We start from the raw sequence: 26,108 nt of genomic DNA, 5'->3' as shown, positions 1-26,108 counted from the left end.
TCGTGCCTCCATTGTGAGGCCATATGTCCATGGGCCACGATCAGCTTGTCCAGACACCACGCAGTCCCCACAGGTGGGGCCCACCTGCCAGACCGGATGGGAGGGGGGAGGTCAATTGTCAAACTCAAGCGTCACACACTGAGAAGCAGATTTAAAACCTACTAGTGTCTTTAATGGACACCAGTCCATTAGAACTTAAAAGTAGGAAGTTGCCATCTGAAGCTGTTTGAAACTGTCACTGAAGCAGATTACTTGGCAGGGGTTCCTAGTTGGATGAGGCCTTCAGCTTTTTTCCAGAAGCTGATATTGGTGTTGGGGTTTAGTGTATACTTTGAGGAAATGCCAAAGAAAAAAGCCACCATGATTTCTGTAAATGTATATTTACATGTATATTTTTAAATGAATAGACTTTTTTTTTAAGATTTTATTTATTTATTTGACAGAGAGAGACAAAGAAAGAGAAGGAACACAAGCAGGGGGAGTGGGAGAGGGAGAAGCAGGCTTCCCACGGAGCAGAGAGACCGATGCGGGGCTCAATCCCAGGACCCTGGGACCTTGACCTGAGCCGAAGGCAGACACTTAAAGACTGAGCCACCCAGGCGCCCCTGAATAGACTTTTTTAAATTTGTATTTATCAAACCATCTTTAGATATTAGGTTGGGCCCTAAAAAAAAAAAAATGGCCATTCTTATACATCAAAAATGGTCAAATACTGACAATTTCATGTGGTTCAAAAAATAGCAGGCCCATGTGGGAACTGGGTTATAGAGCCTGAGTCACTGCTTGGGGTGCATGTGCCTTTGTGAACCCCAGCCCAGGGCAGCCCCTCCACCAGAGCAGAGTTCACATCATCTGGAGATAACTTATTCTCCAGGTTAGTGGATGGTGGTGTCAGGGAGGAGTATGAGAAGTGGCAGAATGCACCCTGTGATTTCAGGGTTAAGCACAAAATCTACCTCTTTAAAAGCTGACCTGGGGGGCACCTGGGTGGCTCAGTTGATTAAGCAGCTGCCTTCAGCTCATGTCATGATCCTGGGGTCCTGGGATCGAGTCCCGCATCAGACTCCTTGCTCAGTGGGTAATCTGCTTCTCTCTCTGCCTGCCGCTCCCCCGGCTTGTGCTCTCTGACAAACAAATTTAAAAATCTTAAAAAAAAAAAACAAATAAATGAAAGCCGGCCTAGTTCCTGTCTCATTTTTTCCTCATGAACATCTCATGGCATTTCCTAGAGCCTAGCATATGCGCGTACTCAGAACAATTTCCTGAACGTCAGGCACTGCTGCCCACAGTCCGTCTCAGCAAAACAAAAGCAGAGCCTGAGAAACGAGAATGGATGCCAGTAGGCTTTAGGGTTCCTTGGAAGAACAGGTTGTAGCGATGGCCACTCATCATGGACAGCTGTCCCTCGGCGGTGCGTGACCTAGCTCCTAGGCCACGATGCACGCGGAGCGCTTTCCCTCTGTGTCCTTGAGAGGTGGTAATTTTCTAAAGTGAGTTTACTACCAAGAGGCTCAAGTTTCAAAAGTGGAGCCCAGCAAAGAATGCAGGAGGCCCTGGGGTGTGTGAAATGCAGCCATAGAGGCCCCACCTTGAGGCCAACTTAAGACCCCCGGCCGCTTTCGGGCTCCCGGCTGGCAGGTGCTGCCTTCATTGTGGACAGCGCAGCAGCAAACAAATTCCATCCTGCCCAGACAGCCAGCTGCCTGTACCCTTCACAGCTGGAACCCAGAGCTGGGGGTTAGGAAACACCGGAGCGTAACTCAACAGGCCGGCAGGGAACCGTCCCCTCTCAACAAGAGAAATGAGACAATCGGGGCATACCACAGCAAAGAAAGCTTCTTCGTGCCCCCTTAGGAGAAGCGACGCTCAAACAGAACCTTCCAGGGGCCGGATCATGAGGCTGGCTCTCCTGTGAAGTCAGTTGTTTGTCGAGGCCCGCATTCTGTTGCTGACGATGAGCAAGGCTGTGCTTCGCCTGCCATGTGGCCACAGCTGCAACCCCACATGGAGTCCCCCGAGCTTTCAGTCTTGCACTGGTCCTTGCAGCTGTCGATTTCCCAAGAGGCCCCTGGAGGCCGAGGGACCCCCAGGGACAGGGATTTTGACTCGTAGGTCTGAGCAAAAGAAGTTTGCCAGGTGAGAGTGGACAGAGAGAAGGCCCCACAGGGGCAAGATAGATGGGGACAGAGCACATACGGGCCAGAAGCTGGGATGCCCTGGGAGCTGAGACAGGGCCCTCGTGGGTGGCCCCTTCATGTAGCTCTTGGGGACAGGCTGCCCAGCACCCCAGGTTCCCCACTGGGACCTGTGCAGGGTGCTCCCAGGCACGGCTAGCTTCTCAGAGGCTGGGGTCCAGTTGTGCCCAGTGGCAGAGCCCTCCTGCCCAGAGCCCCTCTCAGCACAGAACCAGCAGCAGCTAAGACTGTGTCATGGAGTCAGGGACCTTGATCCACACTGGGAACCCCAGGCACTAGGGCTTCCTGGTCAGTAAGGGCCCGAGGCCCAGAAAATTGCCTGCAGCCATTGGAAGCAGGTGGAATGTTGGCTCCTATTTCATGTTACATTGTTTTCTAACACTAAAAACTTACCCAGATAGTCAGTGAAGTCACTAGCTGGGTTTCTGAGCATGCTAGGAAAGAGTGTGTTTTTCATGTATTTAATTTTCTTAGCATTTATGGAAATCTGTTGACTATCCTACCTTCACAAGAAAAAAAGTGAGGGAGAAAGAAAGGGAGAACTCAAACCTTAACTATTTTTGTGCCATGTTTACCCTTTATGTTGAGGCACAGTGATGCAGAAGAGCCCGGAGTAGGGGTTCAGGGTCTAGCCCCAGCTCTGACATAAATCCAAGTAGCCTCTAGCAAGCCCCTTCCCTTCCTTGGACCTCAGTTTTTTTGTGTTTATAATAAGGAGGCGGCACTAGCTCCTCCCACGGCCCTTTCTCTGCTAGTCTGAAATTTCTCCCCGCCGACCACAGCAACCACACCAGGGCGGTGGTGGGAGCAGGCGGGTGGGCCTGACCAGGCTGTGGGTCCATTGCCTGACCTGGGGCTGCCACAGAGAAATGGGTGAGGCAGAGGTGGGAGCAGAAATCAGGGAGCAGCTAGCAGGCTGTCTTGAAGGGGGGGGTCTGCTGGCACTGACAGGCCAGGATGAAATTGGCACAAAGGAGCGGCAGCCACAGCTTTGTCAGGACCCTAAGTTCCAGGGAGTGGTGTTGTATATAAATGTGTTTAAAAAAAAAAAGAGCTAGCCTTTGCCTTTCTGGCATGATCTGATCTATCTGATTTGACTAGTTGACAACAAACGACCAAGGGAGACTCTTTCAGAACAGGAAAGACCAAATGTAGGTCAGAGCCAAGGCTATCATTCATTTGAAACCTTCTGTTGGTGGCCTGCCCGGGGCGCCCTAGGGCAGAAGCACGTGTCCAGGAGGATAGCCTGGGGATCGCAGAGCCCTCATCTGCTGTAGTGGTTCACAGCCCTCTGGCACTTTCTCCCCATGCTGCCCACACACCACCTGCTCATCTCACGTCACCTCGACCGGTGCCTGTACCCCACGCAGCCAAACCGCAGGTGTCGCGTGTGCCCCGTGTGGCACGTGACCCTAACTTGGAGCTAGCCGCTGGGGACAGGGGAGCTTAACCATGGCCGTGTTTACTCCTCACAGGCCTCAGTGTGGGGAACATGTTCTACGTCTTCTCGGACGATGGCATTATCATCCTGCACCCCGTGGACTGTGAGATCCAGAGGCACCTCAGACCCACGGAGAAGATCTTCATGAGCTACGTAAGTGTCCGTGCTTGCAAGTCGGTCTTCCATGACTGCCCCCTTGACTTCCGAGACTCCATTTGCTGCATGTGGTGTAGTTCCACATGCGTTCCAAAGCTCCAGAAAGTCCACGGGAGGCTAAGAGTTGAAGGTCTCATTCCTTGATTGGGCCTTTGGTGCACAGAGCCCTCGGTGAGGCCTAAGGCTTACAGGTGGGTTTCTCTTCTCCCCAAGTTCATAGAGAAGGGATGGCGACAGCAGTGTGAACAGACAGCCCAAAAGGTGCTGCTAGAAGGAGGTGCAAGGTGCACTGGGGACACTGAAGGGTGAGGCCTCTCCAGACCCGGGGAGGACAAAGTCAGAGAAGGCTCCCGAGCAGGGGACCCCTGGGCTCAGTTGTGAAGAACAAGTAGGAACTGGGGATGGGTCTCTAAAGGGAATGTCATGAACATGGCAAAAGGTAGCATAAAATGTCTTGTCACATCCGGCAATCGCAGATACTTGGTCTGACTGAGATTAGGATGAATGTAGGTCAGGGTCAAAGCTAAGGAGTTTTAATGGTAGATCTTAAGAGTTCTGGGGACCCCTGGAGGACTTGAAGTGATGCAAGGCCCTGGTGGGGCTGCTTTAGAACATGTGCGGGGCCCCAGTGAGGGTAATGACGAGCAGGACTGGATTGGAAGCCCAGAAGCAGGTGCAGAGGCTGTTGTGAGCACCCATGTGAGAAAGGGTAGTGACCTAGCCAAGCCAGGGGCAGTGGCAATGGGAAAAATCGATTGTAGTGTTATTCACAGGTAAGATCAACAGGCACCACGAGGGTCATCTGGGGTCTTGCTAGGAGGAGCAGAGTGCCCTTCACTCAGGAGGAGGAGAGGCAGGTCAGGGGGACACAGTTCATTCTTTCACTCTATGGGGCCCTGTACAGAGGCCACATTCTCCGTCTCGTGCTGGGGATCCCCAAAGCAGAGCAGATAGGCTCTTCATCAAGGAGACGAGGGTGGCCTATAATGTAGTGAGTTTAAGATGCCCATGGGACGCAAGCATAGAAACATCCAGAAGATGCGGATGGGCCGTGGTGGGCTGGAGAGTCGTCGGCTCTCTGGCAGGCAAAAGAAGTAGCTTTAAGGAAGCCTGGAGAACATGGGTCACAGAACCTAAGGATAGCAAAGTTTATAAAAGGAAGGGGTCTTCAACAAGTCAATAGAGGACGTAAGTTGCAAGGTTCTCAGGGGCCCCAGAGGAACAAGGGGAGAGAGCATGAAACACAAGAATGCCCCAAGCATCAGAGGTGCTATGAAGCATGAGACCAAATGCAGAGCTGCCATGCCACATGGACAGAGGCTGCAGAGATGACTGCTGGTGGCAGATCCAGGAAAGCCTTTCTAGCCCTCCAGACCCAGCTGTCCACAGGCATCCCCTAGACAGTGCTTCGTCACCTGACCCCACCCCAGGGCTCTGTCCCTCCCATTGGTTTCTCTCTTGTGTTGGTGGTTGCCTGCATAAGGTAGACCCTTAGCTACTTGACGGTAGAATTACATTAACCCAAAAGAGTCCTCTGCAGGCCCTCCTGGGCCCCTCCTCGAGGACATGCAGTGAAGGAACTGGTGAGCAGCGACGGGCCCGGAGCTCGTGGTGGAAGTGGGCCACACCCAGGCGGGTTCCTGCAGCCAGCTTGTTGCATTCCTGTGCTGGCTCTTGGTAGGTCTCAGGCTCTTGCTTCTCTCACATTTGTAGCTCTGGAACAGCTGTTTTCTGGGCTGTTTCATTTGAATTAATCATTTTTTAGATATGCTACCCTCGATGAATTTTCCTTCCACGTAGTAGCCGTGAAACCATCTAGAAAGAGTGGTCCTAGTTAATTTCTAGCAGTTAGGTTTAAATAATTGCACCCTGTCACATGGGCACTAATTTCTCATGGATTTGCAATAACCTGTAGCTCGAGGGAAATCTCTGAAAACATAACCACGACTCACATTTCCTAAAAAGCCAGAACGAGTCACAGTAGGAGAGGCCCCACAGGCCTTTCAGACAGCGCAAGACCACGGTGAGCTAGGCGACAGTCCCAAATAACTGTGTTCTCCTCTAGAAAATGCCCCACCATCTCCCAAGAGGGTTGCCGTGAAGCGAGCCTCTGGTCAAAGCACTGAACGAGTAGATTAGTGCTTCTCTCGGGTGTCTCTGCTGGATGAGGGGTCCACTCTGGGCAGTGGGAAGCAGCACATGTAGTAGGCAGGGACACAGGCACCCCTGGATTCACATCCCACCTCTATCACTCAGCAAGACTGAATGGCTTTAGACAAGTGACCTAACCCCTCCAAGCCTCTGTTTTTCTCACATGTGAATGGGGGTGGTTGTGAGGATTGAATGTGATGCCGGGCAGTGACCAGGGTAGAAGGTGACAGTTCTGCCCCAAAGCTATTGCAGTCATTTAGGAAAGACCTGGAAAATAGATGAACTCAGGGAATGAGGAGGCCGTCTCTGTAGTCCTTGGTGACTCATTTGTGGCAGACTGTAGGGGAGAAGGAAGCAGCAAGGGTGATAGTCATGCTTGGTCCTGGCTGGCCAGCTGCTGATGAAGACCCGGTGGGAGGGGCAGGTATGGAAGAGAGGAACAGCTCAGCGTGGCTGGCTGAGTATGAGGGGGCTGTGGGAGAACCAAGCAGGCACTGGAGAAGGTAGTTCTGAGCTAAAGACACAGATCTGGGATCCATCTGCATCTGGGCTTTGGCTAAAATCAGCGCAGTAGACGAGACTGCCAATGGTGTGTGTGAGTGGTTTGAGTTGGGTACCTGAACAGAACCCTGGGGGTCAGTAGTTACAGGACAGGCAGACCAAGAGGGACCCCAAGGAGACTGAGACAGAGCTGGGCCAGAGTCATGATGAAACACATGAGACTATCACAGAAGATAAGGGAAAAGATGGTCCCCATTTTCAATCATTTATTCATTCAACAAACATATTTGAGGCACCCATTCTATGTCAGGCACTTTACTAGGTGCTAAGGATATAGCAGTGAAGTAGACAGACAAAGAGCCCGCTGTCACAGAACATTCTAGTAACCAAAGAGGGCCTAAACGGAGGTAGACAGATCAGTGCACAAAGTTAAGTGGAAATGACAAATGCAGCCAGGTACGGAGGTAAGGCATGCTGGCAGTGCCAGGCCAATGAAGAGGGGCAGGAGGGTGGCACAGGGGAAGGAAAGCAAGCATGCCATGTGCATGGAGCACAGTGGGTAAGGGAGAGAAAAGCCAAAGCTCCGCAGAATAGTAGGAGCCAGAGGGGGCAGGGCCTTGCAGACTTCCGGAAAGACCCGGATCCTCTTCTGAGCAAGAAGGAGTGTTAATGGAGGGGAGGGTGCTGAGAAGAGGAGGGAGGTGGGCAGACTTACGGCAATGCCCGTGGATTCTGTGTTGAGAACAGGTTGGCGGGGGTGGCCAGGGTAGAATCAAGGGGTACAGCCTGGGTGCTACCGCAGTGCTCGAGCAACAATGTGGCCTGATTTGCAACGACGTGGATGGACCTGGAGGGTGTTATGCTGAGTGAAATAAGTCCATCAGAGAAAGACATGTATCATAGGACCTCACTGATATGAGGAATTCTTCATCTCAGGAAACAAACGGAGGGTTGCTGGAGTGGTGGGGGGTGGGAGGGAGGGGGTGGCTGGGTGATAGACATTGGGGAGGGTATGTGCTATGGTGAGTGCTGTGAATTGTGCAAGACTGTTGAATCACAGACCTGTCCTTCTGAAACAATGCAATATATGTTAAGAAAAAAAAAAAAGATAGCAGGAGGGGAAGAATGAAGGAGGGGTAAGCCGGAGGGGGAGACAAACCATGAGAGAGGATGGACTCTGAAAAACAAACTGAGGGTTCTAGAGGGGAGGCAGGTGGGGGGATGGGTTAGTCTGGTGATGGGTATTAAGAAGGGCACGTTCTGCGTGGAGCACTGGGTGTTATGCACAAACAATGAATCATGGAACACTACATCACAAACTAATGATGTAATGTATGGTGATTAACATAACAATAAAAAATTTAAAAAAAAAAAAAAACTGTGTGGCCTGAGCCCAGGTGATGGAGGTGGGAGCAGTGAGGCAAAGTCAAATTCTGAATGTATTTTGAAGGCAAAGCTGAAATGATGTTTGATGCACCGGATGAGGGCCGAGGGGATGAGAAGAGAACTCGAAGGTGGCCACAAGGGTTTTGGGCTAAGGAAGTAAAACAGTGGAGCTGCCATCTTGTTAAGGGAATGAGCAGGATTGAGAGGTAAAATTGGGCATTGATTTTGGACTCACAAGTTTGAGGTGTACAGCAAACAGCTAAGTATAGTTAGGTGGTTGGCTGCTTAAGTCTGGAGTTCGGAGAAGAGGCTCTAACGAAAGATACAAATTTGGGAGTTGGAAGCATGTCGACGGTATTTGATGCCATAGGTTGGGATGAGATTAGCAAAGGGAGTGGATTTTGGAGAGGAAAAGTCGTTGAGTGACCGCTGTGTGTTCCAACCCAGAGAGATGGCAAACTGAGCAGGATCAAACAACAGAGAAGGCCCAGCCCCTGGGACGGGGTGGTGGGGTTGGCGGGGGAGGGGGGAGAAGCAAGGAGTAGTCAGCAGAGTCAGATGACACCCCAAGTCCGAATAAAAAGGCGACACCGGTTTAATTTAGTAAATGAGAAGTACGGAGTATTGAGCTCGGTGGGAACACTGCCGGCTCTGTGGTGAGGAAGCAGAGAGGGTAGGTCACTCTTTTGGAAGTCTGGCCACGGACGGAAGTTTTCTAGATGATGGGGATGCGGAGAGGGGGGAGTTCGCGCACGAGGGGGGAGGAAGGCAGGCCTGGCGGCTGCCGCTACAAAAAAACACAAATACACACACAAAGGGAAGTTCCAGCCTCGTAAGTGGGAGGAGGTGGAAGGTGAGGAGGAGGAAGGTGGAAGGTGGAGGTAGGAACAGAGGGACGGGGGAGGGGGAGGGGAGAGGGAATCCACACATGGCAGGCGGGCCGGGGGATTCAGAAGATATATGGCAGCCTATCTCCTTTACAGGAAGAAATCTGTCCCCAAGCGGAAGGAAATGCCACCCAGCCGTGCCAGTGGGCCTCAGCCGTGAACGTCCGGCACCGGTATATCTATGTGGCCCAGCCAGCACTGAACAGAGTCCTCGTGGTCGACGTGCAAGCCCAGAAAGTTCTACAGGTACATCTCTCTAAGGGAGTGAGGGGGGCTTCCGGTTCCGGGGCACAGCCTGCCACAGTCCTCTTGGCTTTCTGCCCCCCTGCCCAGCTCCTTGGAGAGGCGGTCAGACTGGGGACCAGGGGCGGAGAGCAAAGAAGGTTCACGCGCTGCTACTCAGCAGTATTGATGGCCTACTATGTGCCGAGCACTGTTCTAGGGCCTTGGAAAACAGCCACGAATGAGCAGTCAAGTGCTAGATCCTATATTCTAGTCTGGGAGACAGACGGGAAATCAGAATGTTAGAGAACTCTAAATTCTAAGTTCTATTTACAGGTCAGATGTGACAAAGGAATTGGATGACTGTTTCAAATCGGCCCTTGCTCTGGAGGTGAACAGATTCTGAGATCTAAACGCCAAGTGGGATTCCCATTCTGGGAGCAGAGGGTGGGCCGGAGGCGCTGGAGGACAGTGAGGAGCGGGGAGAGCAGGGAATGGTGAAGGGGGAGGTAAAGCACAGCCCAAACCACGAAGGATTTTCATCCGGGGAGTGACCTCATCTGACTTAGATTATGAAACAGTCAGGCTCCGTTAAGAACCGATGGAACACCACGTCAAAAACTAGTGATGTAACAATTAAAAAAAAGAACCAATGGCAAAGCACAGCAGCGTCGTGGCTACTGAAATAATTCAGGCATGAACTGCAGATGGCCGTGGAGGTGGCAGAAACTGATCAGATTCTTGATAGATTTTAAATGTGGCAAGATTTTCTGCTGCATTCAATGTAAGTTTGAGAGAGAGGAAATCAGGTTGTTGGGAGTTTTCTTTACCTTGAGGAATGGTAGAATGGTGATGCCATTTACTGTGTGTGGTGGATTGAATAGTGGCCCCAAGATGCCCAGAACCTATGAGTGTCACCTTCTCGGGCACAGGGGACTCTGCAGAGGTGATTAAGGATGTGTAAATGGACCATTACCGGGGATGACCTGGATGAGCCTACCTCCTACCTCAATGCAAGTGCAAGTACCCACATCAGAGGGAGGCAGGGAGAACTGTGCCTGTGTAGGGAGGGGAGTATCTGCATCACTGAAGTAGGCAGGGGTCAGTGGAATCCAGGGCAGAGAAGTAGAGGTGCCACTGGGAGGACTGAACCACACTGGGGCTCTGCTGGCTTTGGAGATGGGGGAAGGGGCCATGAGCCAAGGACTGCAGGGCTAGAGGCTGGCAAAGTCAAGGAAACACATTCTTCCCTAGCGCCTCTAGAGCGGGCACTGCCCTGCAGCCATCCCTATTCAGCCCAAGGAAATTAATTTTGGACTTTGAGCCTCCAGAACTGTAAGAGAATTAAATCTCTGTGGTTTTAAGCCACTCAGTTTGTGGTACTAGGTTATCATAGCAACAGGAGAGTAATGTACTCTACAGAGACTTCGGGAAAGGCAGGGGTGCAGGCCATGGAGCAGGAAGACGAGAAAATTAGGAATTTGGGTTTAGACCTGCCAAGTGTAAACTGCTATTATAAATGTTAGCTGGGGTGTCTAGGTGATTTCTTCAGTTGAGCGTACGACTCTTGATTTCGGCTCAGGTCATGATCTCCGGGCTGTGGGATTGAGCCCCATGTCAGGCTCTGCATTCAGCAGTGAGTCTGCTTCTCCCTCCCCCTCTGCCCCTCCTCCCCACTCATGCTCTCACGTTCTCTCTCTAAATCTTTCAAAATAAAAATAAAAATGTAAGTAGAGATGTCAAATAAGGAATTGGATAAACGGGTCTGGAGGCCAACGAGAGATCTAGGCCAGAGAGGTCAGTGTGGGTATTGTCACCATACCAACTGTTAAATCCAGAGAAGCAGATGAAATCACTGAAGGTAATACAGATAGAGAAGAGGTCAAGGTTGGAGCCCTGAGGCACCCCAACACTTAAAGATCAGGAAGGAGAGAAGAAGCCAACAAGGACACCAAGCAGGAGGAGCCTGAAAGGTAGGAAGAAAATTGGGGCTAGGGCAGGGGAGAGCTGAGGGTTCCAGAAACCAAAACCAAGAGGGTCTTAAGGAAGAGTTTGCAGTTAGTGGTGTCTGATATAGCTGAGCATTTGCAGATCATGGATCCTAAGAATTAACCATTGGATTTGGTATCCCATGGATCACCTTGCCAGGAGCAGATAGCATGATCGTAGAATACAAGCTTGAGGTCATAGAGATGGTGAATACAGACAAGCATTTTGAGGGGGTTTGCTGTAAATATGGGTAAAAGGAGCCAAATGAGGCAATAGGTAACAGCATACTGAAGAAGCTTCTTTAGAATAGGTGATATTACAGCATTGGTATGCATGTATGTATGTAATGCTGGGGGGAAAAAAACTCCCACACATCTTCCCCTTCTTCTGCATCACTGAAGTAGGCAGGAGTCAGTGGAATCCAGGGCAGAGAAGTAGAGATGCCAGCTTTGGATAAAAGCACATTCTTTCACATAACAGAAGGAAATGGAAAATATTCAAGTACACTTACAAAGAGGTGACAGTTAACAATGGGTGGCAGGTGGACGAACATTTCTTGTGGTTGCTTTTATTTTCTCAGTGAAATAAGAAGGAAAATTATCACCCAGCCTGGAGGTTTGAAGAGAGAGGTGAAGGGTGCATTTGAGATTGAACTGACCAGGGCACTGTGCTAGGACTGCTGGGTGAAAGCAAAGGCCCACTGAGGGCTTGCGGATGTAAAGAGAAAGTGAGGCCGGTGAGCAGGGTTGTGGTTTTTCTTCCCAGCAATGCCCCAGTGCATGCTCATTATAGGGGGAAATGTGGATGTAACCAGGGTTTTGGTTTCTCCAGCCCAGTTGGGCAGAAGGCTTTCTGTTAGTGATTTTTCTGACCAGTGAACATACTCTGAGTAATATCAATCCTTTGAAATTCGTTGAAGCTTGCTTTATGACCCAGCTTAGAATCAATGTGATAAAAATGTTTCATTTGCACTTTAAAAGAATGTGTGTTCTAATGGTAGGTACAGTATTCTGTATACATGTCCAATTATGTCAAGATTGTTCATTGCATTGTTCAGATCTTCTAAGTCATTTTTCTTTAAAGATTTTATTTATTTGACAGAAAGAGACACAGCGAGAGAGGGAACACAAGCAGGGGGAGTAGGAGAGGGAGAAGCAGGCTTCCCGTGGAGCAGGGAGCCCGGTGTGGGGCTCGATCCCAGGACCCTAGGACCCCAACCCGAGCCGAAGGCAGACACCTAATGACTGAGCCACCCAGGTGCCCCATAAGTCATTTTTTTCTTTGTCCACTTAGTCTATCAGCTGCCGAGAGGTGTGTTGAAGTCTCACACCGTGATTGTAGGTTTATCTAAATTCCATCCATTTTTGCTTTAAAACTGTAGTAACTTCCTGGGTCAAAGACTTCTTCATTCTTACAAATTATCTCTATTTCTGGCTATGCTTTTGCCTGAAAGTCTGTTTTTGTCTGATACGAGGACAGACAGATCAGATTTCTTTTGATTAGTGTTAGCTGTATTTTTTCTGTCCTTTCACTTCCAACCTTTCGATGTCCATATATTTAAAGTGGTCTTTTTTAAAGCTACATGTGTTTGGGTTTTAGCCTTTATCTAGTATAATAATCTCAGTCTTTTACTTGGATCATTTGATCCATTTATATTTAATGCAGTTAATTATATAGTTAAATCTACCATCTTACCGGCTTCTTATTTGACCTGTTTGTTCTGCTTCTTCCTCCTTTTTACTCTCTTTGGGATTAGTCAATTATTATTCTGTTATTGTTAGGACTGCCATAGAGATTATAACATGCATCCTTGCCTCAATACAGTCACATATAATTAATGACGTCACTTCTCCAATAACGATAGAACCGTGTAACAGTAACTCCTTTAACTCCTCTCCTGCCTTTTGCATGATTGTGGGAATAAATTTTATCTCCATATATATAATTGAACCCCACAAGACCTGACTTAATATTTTGTACACTTGGCAGTCATTTATATTCACCCACATATTTACTTTTCTCACTGCTCCTTATTCCTTCCTGAAGTACACAGTTTTGTCTGGGATCATTTTCACTGTGACAAAAGACTTTTTTAAATAGTTGTTTTAGTGAAGATCTGCTGGCAACACAGTTTTTGTTTGGTTGAAAGGACCTTTATTTGCCCTTTATTTTTAAAGAAAGACTATTTTCACTGGATATAGAATTCTACCTTGACAATTCTACTTGCTCAGCATTTTAAGATGCTGTTCCACTGTCTTCCATTGTTTTGTTGATAGGTCGGTCTTTTTGTCACTCTTTTGAAGGTCATGTATCATATTTTTTTCTGACTACTTTTCAGATATTCTCTTTGATCTTTAGCAGTTTTACTTTGATGTGCCCAAGGATGATGTTCTTTGTATGTATTCCAATTTGGAGGTTTTAGTGGTTCTTGAATGTGTGGATTGATACCTTTCATCAGACTGGAATTGTCTCTTACCTCTTCTTTGGAAACTTGAAAAAGTTAGACATTTCCACTGTGTCCCACTTGTCTTTCACTCTTTTTTTCCCATCCTTTTTTTGTCTCTTCATGCTTTAATTTTAGTATGTTCTATCAACTTGTCTTTCAGTTCACTAGTCCTGTCTTCTGCTATACCTAATATGGATTTAACAGAACCTATTTATTGAGTCTTAATTTCAGGTATTGCATTTGTTTCTACTAATTTTACTTCTGTATATAAATTTGTATTATCTTTTCATGAATCGCTCATGGGTCTGTTTCTTTTGCATTTTTTAGTAGTCTTTAGTCATATAGTCTGTATCTTGTAATGCCTAGTAATTTTTTAAATCCTCAACATTCCATATATAAAAAAGATGGACTTGAGAGGGCTCTCACCCACAGAAGAGGCTTTACCCTTTCCTCTGCTAGGCAGAGAAAGTAGAGAATTAATCACTTTAAGCAAGTACTTGGTTGAATCAAGGCTGAATTGAAGTTTTTTAAGGCATACTCTGTCTCTGATTCATTCCTAGACCTAGAAGTTAGCCCTTCAGGGTTTTTAACTGAGAGCCTCGTATATTCTTCAGTATCTTTTTCTTTTCCCTTCCATATCTTTGCTCCTCAGCATATTGAGACTGCAGAACACTGTTCTGAATTTAAGAGATTATTGGTTTAGCTCTTCAGCCTCCAAACTCCACCACACCTCAGAATGAGAATATGAATTATGATAGGAGATGTGTAAATAGAAAGGAGAGAGAAGGCTACAGTCTAAACACTAGGGAAGTTTTGCTGTGAAGAGGGCAGAACCCCATTTGTCTTCCATTCACCTGGAAGAGAATGAGTAATCAAGAGAGTTTTGAAAGAGAGAGACCAAGAAACTAGAGACAATGTCAAGACAGTATTATTGCTGGTGGGTTACGAGGCTCGGGGTACAGGAAGACTGTGCCAGATCCTGAAGCCTTTAAGCAAATGAAGGGAAGCAACCGGGAAGCTGGCAGATGCTGGGATCTTCAGGGGCTTTTTAATGCGAGCAAGAAAGGGAAGGGGACTTCAAAGATTGTAATGAAGGGCGAGGAACTATATGTGAGCAGGGAGGGGCAAAATTAAGAGTCCAGTTTTGTGTTTGTTGAGGTCATCCACAGAGGAATGAGTTCTAAAGTCCTCAGAGTACAGCAGGTTATCTGCAGCCATGCAATTGGATGAACTCACCCACAGAAAGGATTTAGAGAGAAGGTCAACAATGGCGACCTGAGACATGCCGGTATTTACAGTCGGAATGAGGGGGGAGAAGTTGGGGACAGGGGAGGCTGAGAGAATAGAACGTTTCTGGAAGGGAATAGTTAACCACGTGGAATCGTGCTGAATTGTCAAATAAGAGGAGGATCACCAAGTGATCTCTGAGTCTGACATAAAGTTCTGGAAGAGGTCAGTGGAGTGATGACACTTGGTGTGAATGTTAAAGAAAAGCAGATTCGGGAACTCCACAGACAGTTCTTCAGAGAAGTTTTGACCAATGGGGGTAGAGATGGGTTCCCCCCGAGGAAGGCTGACATCATTAGTGAAAGCAAGTGGCTAGGAGGGCAGCCAGTGACAAGAAGGGCAGGGGTCACCATCCAGTGGTATAAGTCTAATGAAAGAGAGTTTGGGAACATATAAAGCTACATTATAAAAAAGCAGAGAAGTAGAAAACCGTCTCCATTGGAGAGGGCCACAGGAGAGCCTCTGTTCTAGAGGGGTAGTGGAGTTTCAGTTATAGCAGTAAAAAAGAAAAAAGAGTGTCTGCCTGATCCTACAGCGTGGGTCCCAGAGACTCCAGTGCAAGGATGTACAGAGAGAAGCTGTGCCAAGCTAAGAGACCGGGGATAAGCGATGATCTCAAAGTCAGTCTCAGATGGCACAGGAAGAAGGGCCAACTCACCAGAATCTCAGCCTCAGAACCCCCTGGGGAAGGACACTGAGAGTTCTAGGGGCCCAAAATTCTGGGAGCAGGGACCAGAGTGCCCTGCAGCTGATTCTTGAGTGGAAAATGTAAACCCTCTGGGTTTGGGCTTTGCCAAGATGGTCTGAGTCCCCTGTAAGTAAAATCATGCAAGAAGTTTTTAAAAGGGATTCAACTGCTGGCCTCTAAAGAAAACCCAGAAGGGAGGCTTGGGCCCTGGCTTCCCAAGCAGGCTCACTGCCGAGGCTGCGAGGTTGGCTTCCCACTCACCTAGGCATAACAGTCATGTACACAAAGCCCAGAAGTGACCACCGTGTCAGCCTCTAATAATGATGACCCACTTGTACGTTTGTTTTTTTTTTTCAAGTCCATAGGTGTGGACCCTCTGCCGGCTAAGCTGTCCTATGACAAGTCTCATGACCAAGTGTGGGTCCTGAGCTGGGGGGACGTGCACAAGTCCCAACCGAGCCTCCAGGTATGTTGAACACATGGAGACCCACACTCACCCCACAGGAACAAAAGATGCTGTTCCTGTCTCATAAATGTCTCTTGCTTCCCTAAGTAGCTAATCACATTTATCCAAAAATCCAGGCTTGAGGAGGGAGTGGCAAACAGCCTTGAGCCAAAGCCCCTCACAGCCCCTCACAGGTATCTTCAGCCAGGCCTACGTTTAAGGACAATAATCCTGATGATGGGTAAGATTGTAATGTTAGGACAACCGGAATGTGGCTCCCAGGCCCCTGCCTCTCCTGAGCAAGGGCGTTCTGCACCTCGGGCTGGGCAGGCTCGAGAATAGTGTCCAAGCAAGTGCTCAAGGGGGGCCCTTAAGGAAGGAAAAGTAACAGTAATTATGTCCATAATGGAAGCACATTTATTGAGTGCCTATAGTACTTTAGGGCACTGGAAAGTTCAGTAATGTGCCCATGGTCCAAGCTAGGAAGTATGGCTCTACAGCCCAATATTCAGCCACTGCACTGTATTGCCTCTTGGAAACAGTTTGGGCCCAAGAGCTCTGTGGGATTGCCCCGTCCACCAATGGGAGAAGGTAACACCACCCCTGTGTGGAGTGTTTCATCAGGGATACATTCGAGGATTGAGCCCTAAGAAAAGTGATGTGAATGCCTGAATTCTCCCAGCAATCTACACAGGACCACTCTAGATGCACAGAAGAGAAGTTAATTCGTTTCCCACATTGGATGCCTCAGGACAGTAGGGTTTCATTCTCAGAACCCCAGCTAAGAGGAACTGCAGATGGATCCCAGTTCACCGTGTTCTCAAGACTGGGAAGAGGGAAGGGACGCCCAGGTCTTCTACAGAAGCTTCTTCCAGGGGACTGACCACCCACCTGCCTCTTCCCTCTTGGGCCAGGGGGACGATCCTGCTTCACCTCCTCTAAATGGAGACTATTGTCATTTAATGGATACCATCACCCTGGGGCCAAGTGAGCTGACCAAAAATCCCCCTTAGAGGGTCTAGGAACCTGAATAAAGCTCATTCAGAGCAGAGCATAAGCCCATGGAAATCATAACTTTTATTGGTCCCTCTGGCAGCTCCAGGAAAGCCTCTAAAGTAATTCAAGGGGAGGGGCCACAAAAAAAAATTTTTTTTCTGAAACCAAAAATGATTTCCTAATTTAACAGCAATGACTTGAGAAACGGAAAGGAAAAACATCAGTTGGGCACTGGATTTCTCACCTGCTGCAGGACCATGGAATCTACAGGATTCTATTCCCAGCCCAGATATCCTCTACCGGGCAGGACCGAAGAAAACGTGTGCAAGAATTCAGAAACAGCATCACTCACCGCCCCCTCTGAGGAACAGATCTGAGGAAAGATCCCAGACAAACACCAGATGAACCAGATCAGAGACCTCAAGATGAAGAAAGATAAAGAGGCGACAGTTGCAAACAATGAACCCAGAGAGGAAGTAAGATGATGGATGAGACCAGATTCCCTGGAAATGGTAATCAGTGCTAAATAAGGATGTCTGAATGAGAAATCCTGATACCAGTCTGTAACAGAAGATAAATTATTTCAGTAAAAATAAGCATAGGGAGTGGAGGAAAGAGGAGGGAGTAAAAATAATTAGAAATACCTTATTGGGATAAGAGAAGGTTCGGAGAATGCTGTTGGAAAGTAGCAGCTGGGAAGCGATGGTCTCATTATTCCACATATGACGAACTGATTTCTCTTGAATCAGACGGGGTTAGGAAGGAAGGAAGGAAACTAGAACTTGTTGATGAGAAACACACATGCCACAAAAAGAAGAAAAGGTTGAATTTAAAGGGGCGGGCATGGTGAGGACAGGTGAACAAGAATGTATTCAGAGTGCCACTCATATGAGTTTGGCACTAAAAACAGCAAAACAGAGAGGTACTATGGGATGAACACCCAAGAGACATCAAGCACCATTAACAACTGAATGCCTCAAACAAGAGTGATCTAAAATAAAGGAAAACTTGATTAAAAATGCACTTACATTGTACAAAGAAGATGAAAGAAGGATGTGGGAAAACTGAATGACACAACCTGATTTAATATAAACCTTGCATCAGCAAAACCATTTTTTCACATGTCAACATCCACACAAGTGTATCAGTATCTGATAATTAGAAATAATTAATATATGACCTAATAAGAAAACACTCCTTTATAACGATGGATCAAAAAGGAAATTACAAGGGAAATTACAAACTGTCTCAAAGGCAATGATAAAGCGATTCTGCCGCATCAAGATCAACAGGAGACTGAGAAGGCTGTGCACATGGGCATCTGTGTCTTAAAAGCCTGCAGAAGAGGTACTTTTGTTAAGGGAAGAGCACAAGACCGGAGTGGTAAGAAGGAATAAGACTGAAATTAATAGAAATAGAAAGACAAAGAGAGAAACAGAACTACTTCACAAGCCTGATAAAGGTAGACAAAATGAGGAAGGAGGAAAAGAATGTTACTGCAAATACAGGAGGATAAAAATTACTGGGAAATAATACATGACTACTCTGGGGCAGCAAATTTGAAAACCGAGAAGAAGTGAATGATTGCTTGCAAAATGTAGGGAAAAAAACCGAACTGACCTGGGGCGCCTGGCTGCCTCTATCAGTAGAGTGTGCAACTCTTGATCTCGGGGTTGTGAGTTTGAGCCCCACGTTGGGTGTGAAGTCAACCTAAGGAAACAGAAGCCTGAAATAGAACAATAATTATAGGTTTTTTGTGTGAAGAGCTACCACAGAAAAGTATACGGCTGAATTTTATCAAAACTTCCAACTATCATTTTTAATATTATTTGAACTATCTCAGACCACAGGGAGGAAAATGTACAGTTTGTTTTAAGTAGCCACCATCATTTTAATTATAAAAGCTGACTGAAACTTGTATAAAAAAATGAAGCTGAGGCACCTGGGTGGCTCAGTCGTTAAGCGTCTGCCTTCGGTTCAGGTCATGATCCCAGGGTCCTGGGATCGAGCCCCGCATCGGGCTCCCTGCTCGGCGGGAAGCCTGCTTCTCCCTCTCCCACTCCCCCTGCTTGTGTTCCCTCTCCCGCTGTCTCTGTCAAACAAATAAATAAAATCTTTAAAAAACAAAAATTAAAAAAAGCTATAGACTAACCTCACTTACAAATACAGAAGCAAAATTCTCAACATGGTATTAAAAACAGAGTCCAGCAGTGCACCTAAACGCAGAAAACCAAGTCCCAGGATATAATGATGGTTCACCCTCAGGAAATCAGTTGATCTTGTCTTAACACAAACAAATGAAAACAGAAGAAAAAAAACCCTAATATTTTCAATAAAAGCTGAAAAGGCATTTAATTAAATACAGCAGACACTCTTAATAAAAATACCTAAAAACATGCATAGAAAGGAAATTTCTTAATGAACACTATTTCCCAAAAACCAAGAGCAAATTTTGCCTCGAAGGCCAAACCCCAAAAGCACGTTGATTACTATCAGGAATTAGACCATGATGTCTACCATCAAGCACAAAGCCTAGGAACCTCGCTTTGACAAGTGCACAGATTGAATAGGCCTGCCTCCATCACTATGGGCTCGGGTTAAAGAAACCACGACTTGGCAAACACCCCTGGAAATGTCACTGGTACAGCCTGTGTGATACACAATCTGGAAATAACCAAAAGCCTCAGAGCAGTGCTTCCGTATCCAACAACTTGACTTCTCAGAACCTACCCAAAGGCCATGATCATGGGAATGGACAAAAATTTAGCCACAACATTATGTGTTTCTGCATTGTGTACATGTGCAAAGCAAACAATAATATCCTAGTGTTTCTCAATACCCAACACTAAGGAGCTGGCTAGACACAACTTTGCTGGGATGACTTGAAGGTGTTTCTAGAAACGAAGCCATTCCCTCAGCAGCCAGTTTTGGAAGCCAACATCTTCTTGAGTCCTCCGGGTCACTACTTTGCCCGCCGGTCCCCAGCCCAACGAGGCCTCCCATCTCCACTGGTTCTGTCTACCCGCTGAGGGAGATGCTCAGACTTCAGGGCCCACACTAACAACCACGTGACATTTCCTGGTATCTCACCACCGATGTACAGCTCCTGAACCAAGCCCATAAAGCCAACAAAATTGAGGGGTTCAACAATTCTCTTTTGGGCACAAATGTGCCCAGGAACACTGCAGGACGCAAGGCCAACAAGGAACTGAAGACGCATCGGAGAAATGAGGCGGGCAGCGCACGTCAGCTTAATGGCCCATGCTAGTGCGTTCTGATGAAGTAACCTCTGAATACAGGGTGTCAGCGTGGTGAGGCGCGAATGACACTGACCGCTGACAGCCTGTAATTTTCCATCTCTGTGAGAAGCTAAAATGACAGGCCTGGTATCAAGCGGTGATTGTATGCCTTCTTGGAATTCTCTGGCACTTTCCCTTAGACATTCCCAAGATCCAGTGTCCTCAGGCTGCTATTTTCTTAATGCCCAATTCTAAGAGGTTTTTTTCCCCATGCACTTGCCATGGAAGTATCATTTGGCCATTTTGAAAAACCACAGAAAAATAAGCCAATGCCATGTTACAATTTTGGAGGTGCCCCAAGGCTAAAAATAAAAATCACAAGCCTCATCATTCCAATCCGGCATTCTGCCTGCGTGCCCCCCCGCCTGCCAAGGGAACCATGATCCAGAAAAGACTCAAACCTCAACCCTGCCTAAGGAGGCAGGCCAGGTGGTGTTCATTTTCCCATAAAAGAAAGAGCCAGAAGGCAGGCCTATTCTTCAAAGGTGAAAGCATCCAGAACTCCAAGCCTTGTGAGTCACAAAACCCCAAGAGACACTGTCCTCAGCCTCAGGCCGCACAAGTCTGGACCCTTCTTTCTGTAGACACAGCCACAATCCAGATCAGGAGAAGTGTCTCAGCTCTGTGTTCAGGCTTGAGCCCCTGCTCTCCTGCTCAGAGGGTCTGGGCTTGACCTTGTGGACCTTCCTCCAGAATGGCCCACCAGCGGGCCAAGCCCCTCATCCGGCTGCAGGTCGGCCACCCTTCAGGGCACCCGGCCTAGACATTGGGGGCTGATGAGCTCGTTCAGAAGACAAGGGGACACAGGCTGGCACGATGTCTCTGGCCTGGCCATGCCCAAGACTAGGGTAGCTGCTGGACAGAAGCTCAACCTGACCGCAGGGGGCTTCCTGGCAGGACCTCCAAACCACGCTCTCATCCCACCTAATCTCCAGTAGCACTTGGCTCTCTTCTGCATCGCCGGCATGCTGTTCCCTGACACAGACCCACCAGGGATCTCCACACGGGACAACGGCTGCAGCCGCCTCCTGCCGACTCCACAGGGGCTTGGGTGTTACCTCCAGGGAAACAGAGGTAACTATGCTCGGTCACTCCCAGTGTGGACAAAACCCAGTGCCTGATTCCTGATTTCTCACAGCAAGGCCTTTCTGCAGCCAGACCCGATCCCCAGCATTCTAATCGCAAGCCATCTAAATGGCCTGAGCAGCATCTCGGAATGGCGTTTCTGCAGAATTCCTGCTTTCTCCAATAAATTATGGAGTCACAGTTCCCAGAGAACACCTCTGTGAGCAGTACAGGACAGAGATTCCCAACAAACGGGCCCAGGCACCTGGCATCAAAGGAAAACAGGGAACCAGTAAATCTTTTCAGCATTTAACATTTTTTGTGATTTAAAAGCTCTCTCCCTCTTTTCCCAGGGTGACCTGGATGCTGAGATGGTGGGATTCTCTGTTGTGGGGGAGGTGGTCTCTGAGCAGAGTGACGGTTCTGTTCTGGGGACCTCTCTGGGAAGCCGTGCCTTCGGAGGGCTGACAATATCCCGTGGGTTAGGATCCGGCCTGCCTGAGCAGGAGGGCATGATTCGGGCATTCACATCTGTCCCCCTACTTCCTCTCTCCAGGAGGATGAGTCCCTGTCTCTGACATTCCCAAGTAGCTCCCACTCTGCTCCTGCCCACCCCCCTCTCTGAAGCAGCCCGTCTGCTGAGGGTCCCTACCAGCACATGCAAAGGTTTCCAGGTCGCCCACCCCTACTGGGGTGGGCCCTCACCAGGACTCCTGCTCTGTGTTGTAGGTGATCACAGAAGCCAGCACTGGCCAGGGCCAGCACCTTATCCGCACGCCCTTTGCAGGAGTGGACGACTTCTTCATCCCCCCGACAAACCTCATCATCAACCATATCAGGTGAGACGGGCCCACGGTGCCCTTAAGTACCCCCGTAATCCAGCTCAGCCGTGCATTTGCCCACCGTGAGACCTGCTCCTTCTCTGTCTCTCCCACTCATGCTGAGTGGCCTTGGGCTCCCTCATGAGGGGACAGAGAAATGGACCCACCCCAAGTCTTTAATGGTCATAGTTAAGGTGCCTTCCTGCCACCCTCAGATGCCCATTGAGGGCGGGAAGTCTCATCTTCACGATGAGGACAGTAGAGGAAAGGAATCAACAGTGGTTAATGGATCACACTCTACTTACTAGACACACACAAAAAAAACTAGTCAAAGTGGTCTTGACCCCTTCTTACAGATGAGGAAACAGAGGCTCGGAGAAGCTAAGACCCTGGCCAAGTTCACACAGCCAGGAGCCCACCGAGCAGCCATGCAGATGCCCAGCCAGGAAATGAGCCCTCCCGGTTGTCTGGTTCGTCAGCATCCAGAAGGACAGCCTAATAAAGGGAGCCATGGTCTCAACTGCAAGCCTCATCACAGCCCGGCCCCTCCCCCCTGCCTATTCACATCAGAGAACCCCCACCCCTGACTGGAAAGTCAGCACTGCAGAAGACTAAGCCTGCCCTCTTATCAAGGCACCGAGACTCAAAGGTCTTGGGGGCACTATTTATGCCTCTCTTTTTGTCTGACATCAAACACCTTTCTCCAAGAAGCAATGCCTCATTTTTGTACACTGAAACTGGACTTCTAAAACTAGGCCCATCCATTTATCCAAGCCCAAGGAAGAAAACACCCCTTAATGAACCCCTCCCTGTAGACAGCACCTGGGGAGAGCTTCTAAGATGGCCCTAAAGGGTAAAATCCCCCAAAGAAGCTGAATTCAGCCAGGAGTCTAGCAAACTTACAGCCTCTGCATTGCCTATGTGTGGCTTTAATATGTGTAGCTATAAGAGTGGGCTTCTCTTTCCTGTTCTTTCCGTGTTCTGGCTTGTTAAGAATGCTTTAAAGAAGCTTTAAACTGGGCATCTCCTCACTCTGACGTGCTCCATTAGTTACTCAGGAGAAAAGCGTGGGGGAGATTTTTCTCTTATTCCTATAGGTGTCCACAGGCACCAAAAGGCCTCCCTGAGTTTAGACAGAGGCCCCCAAGTCAAAGCCAAGTCCTGCCTGGGGTCAGGTCTTCTTGCAGCTCACAACTCGCCTCCAAAGCAGACTTGCGCCAAGTCCAGACGGGAGCAGCTACCACCTACCGAGCCCTTCCCCTCCAGCTCCCTCTTTGATCCAGTCCTCCCGACAACCCTCTAGGAAGGAACTGCTCTCTTTAGCGTCTCAGAGGCTCTGAAAGGTGAGCCACATGCCCGGCTATGCAGGGGGCAGGCTATGCCGAGACGCCGTGGCCGTCAGACTGCAAAGGTAAACGCTGTCCCCAACCCTCCTGCCCAAGCTTGCTCCCAGGGCCCCAGGAGAGACTGCCCCTCTATGGTCCTCTCGCAGGGAAGGAGCGCTGGGAGCAAGTGTGTCCTGTTCGCTCGCGCAGGCTGCTCAGATTCGGACTCTCTATTTAGCCCAGGGAACCACAGCAGAAAGCTCGCCTCCACCGCCCTCCCAGCAGGCAATCAGGGCTCCTGGCCTTTCCCCGCAGACATCGGCACCCACCTCCCAGCTGGCGCAAGGCCCCAGGGGAGCTGATCAGAAGGCATCCCACAGGGAGAAGCAGCGGAGGGCACCATGACGCCCCTTCTTCCCCATGGCTAGAGAGGAGTGTGCATGTTAGGAGAGCATAAATCCAGGAGCATTTGTAACTCGACTGCCTTTGGTTTGACATTATAGATGAATCACGGAAGAAGCTGTGCCCTGCAGGATGGTACATCTAATTAAGAAGCTATTAGATGCCTGAAGGATTATGATAGAGGGAAGAGAAAAGATTTGATCCTTTAGACGAAAGACAGACCCCCCTCCCGACCCGACCTCTGACCTCGGTTCTTCCCTCCGCAGGTTTGGCTTCATCTTCAACAAGTCTGACCCTGCCGTTCACAAAGTTGATCTGGAAACACTGGTGCTGCTCAAGACCATCAGCCTGCAGAGCCACGGCTGCGTGCCCCAGGCCATGGCCCACACGCACCTGGGAGGCTACTTCTTCATCCAGTGCCAAGAGAACAGCCCCGCGCCTGCCGCACCCCAGCTGCTGCTCGACAGCGTCACGGACTCTGTGGTCGGCCCCAACGGGGACGTGAGTGGCACCCCACATATGTCCCCCGACGGGCGCTTCATCGTCAGCGCGGCCCCCACCAGCCCCCAGCTGCACGTGCAGGAGATCACACTGCAGGGGCGGATCCGGACCCTCTACAGCTTGACAATCAGCGCAGGCGTCTCGGACATGGCCTTCCAGCCCTCCTTCACCCAGGGCGACCAGTACAACGTGTTCGCCACTGCGGAGACGGAGCCGGCCCTGCTGTTCCTGGAGCTGTCCACGGGGAAGACGAGCGTGCTGAAGAACCTAAAGGAGCCGCCCGTGGGGCCAGCCTGGCCTTGGGGAGGGCCCCGCAGGATCGTGAGGGACAGCGGGCTCTTCGGACGGTACCTGCTCACGCCAGCGCAGGAGTCGCTGTTTCTCGTCGACGGGAGACAAAAGGCACTGCGCTGTGAGGTGGCGGGCATCAGGCGGGGGACCACCGCCGTGTGGGTGGGCGAGGTATGAAGGCCCCCGCACCGCCGCAGAGCCCCGGGCCACCGAGCTCCGCCTAGTCCTCACTCCGCAGCCCCCAGCAGGTGCCCTGTACATTTTTACAGACAAAAGCAAAACCTGTATTCGCTTTGTGGTTCAACACTGGTCTCCTTGCAAGTTTCCTAGTCTAAGGTATGCGCTGCTAACCAGATTGGGGTTTTTCGTTCGGAAGTATGATTTACGCCTTGAGCTACAGTGAGAACACATGCTACTGTGTCAAGGAATCGTTTCTGTGCCCAGCTCCACGCCATGGTACCTGGGGACGCCGTGGAGCCAAGAGTTCCTGCTTTCCAGGCTGACCTTTCTGTCGGTTGCCTTCATGTACTCATTGTCCCTCACCGCCGGGTCCGGCCAGGCTTCACCCCGATGGAGTGGCCTGAAGCCCGGCCTGGAAACAGGCTCACCGGGAGCAGGGCTTGCGCTCCAGGCCTGAGAGCCACGTCCGCCCGCCTCCTGGACCTTCTTTTCTCCTGTGCAGCTGCTTCGTGATTTCCTTTTCATGTGACTTGGTGTAAGCCTGAGGGAGAGCCGACAGGACTTCTTGCATCTTGGGGGATGGGGAAATCACTTACTTTATTTTGGAAATTTTGATTAAAAGATAATTTTTTATAATCGCAAACACTAGTAAGCAGAAAGATGCTCTCTGACATCCAGCTCTGTTCCTCCCTGCCTCAGGCCAAGTCTCTGTGAGTCACCACCCCACGCCCCACAGCCAGAAGGAACAATGGTCATCCAAGAATAACAGCCCTCCACACCATGGACGCCCCAAGTGCAGCTCTGGCCACCACCTTGGCCAAGACTCTATTCTGGGTTGGGACGCAAAGAGACCAGGACAAACCCTGCGTGCCTGTTTTTTACCACTGAAGGGGGAAGTTTTATTAGCCAGGCCCAGTACCCCAGATTCAGGACAGATGGGGCTTGCCAGGCAAAGTGGGGGTGGCCTACAGAACAGTGACCTCCAGGCGCCACACAGGAACCCCAAAGACCCGTGCAGGGTCCAGGTGGGTTCTGTAGGCTGTTTTAAAAATCCCTTTCTTTTCTGCCTGTGGCCCTCGAACTTCAGTCCCTGCTTCAACACAGCGCACAAAGCACATTTCAGGACTTTCTTACACATGGCCCCTTCTCGTCCCAGTAACACACACTGCAAAACCCATAATCCCAAGGATGTGGGGTTAGGGGGAGGATACAGGCAGGCAATGCTGCATGATCCCCAATGTCTCAGACTCTGCCGGGCTGGGGGCGGGGGGGCGCATCGAGGAAGTACAACCAGCCCAGCCGGCCCAAGGAAGACACCCCGTGTGGGAGAATGTCTGCAATGAAGAAGCTTCCCCGGGCCCCCAGAAGCCCCCTTTCTTTCTCCCTCACGTCAGTAGTCACAACATACTTGTATGCTTTCTGGCTTGAATGACC

The 26,108-nt window shown here is 49.4% G+C and overlaps 1 protein-coding gene across 1 annotated transcript in view; it reads left to right on the top strand.

Moving 5' to 3' along the window:
- Nucleotides 1–24,671, top strand: part of FSTL4 (follistatin like 4) — a 398,358-nt gene extending 373,687 nt beyond the window's left edge. Inside the window, exons 12-16 of the mRNA XM_028103667.2 lie at nucleotides 3,671–3,789; nucleotides 8,814–8,963; nucleotides 15,708–15,815; nucleotides 21,884–21,993; nucleotides 23,969–24,671. Of these exons, the coding sequence (XP_027959468.1) occupies nucleotides 3,671–3,789; nucleotides 8,814–8,963; nucleotides 15,708–15,815; nucleotides 21,884–21,993; nucleotides 23,969–24,671 (1,190 nt within the window). The remainder of the gene's footprint in view (nucleotides 1–3,670; nucleotides 3,790–8,813; nucleotides 8,964–15,707; nucleotides 15,816–21,883; nucleotides 21,994–23,968) is intronic.
- Nucleotides 24,672–26,108: the final 1,437 nt, after the last annotated feature.

The sequence above is a fragment of the Eumetopias jubatus genome, unplaced genomic scaffold (assembly GCF_037043125.1).
Source record: "Eumetopias jubatus isolate StellerSeaLion01/CBP00866 unplaced genomic scaffold, mEumJub1_p1.0 scaffold_5, whole genome shotgun sequence".
In the NCBI taxonomy this organism is placed as follows: Eukaryota; Metazoa; Chordata; class Mammalia; order Carnivora; family Otariidae; genus Eumetopias; species Eumetopias jubatus.
The sequence above is the reverse complement of the archived record's forward strand: the minus strand, read 5'-3'. Positions and strand labels throughout refer to the sequence as shown.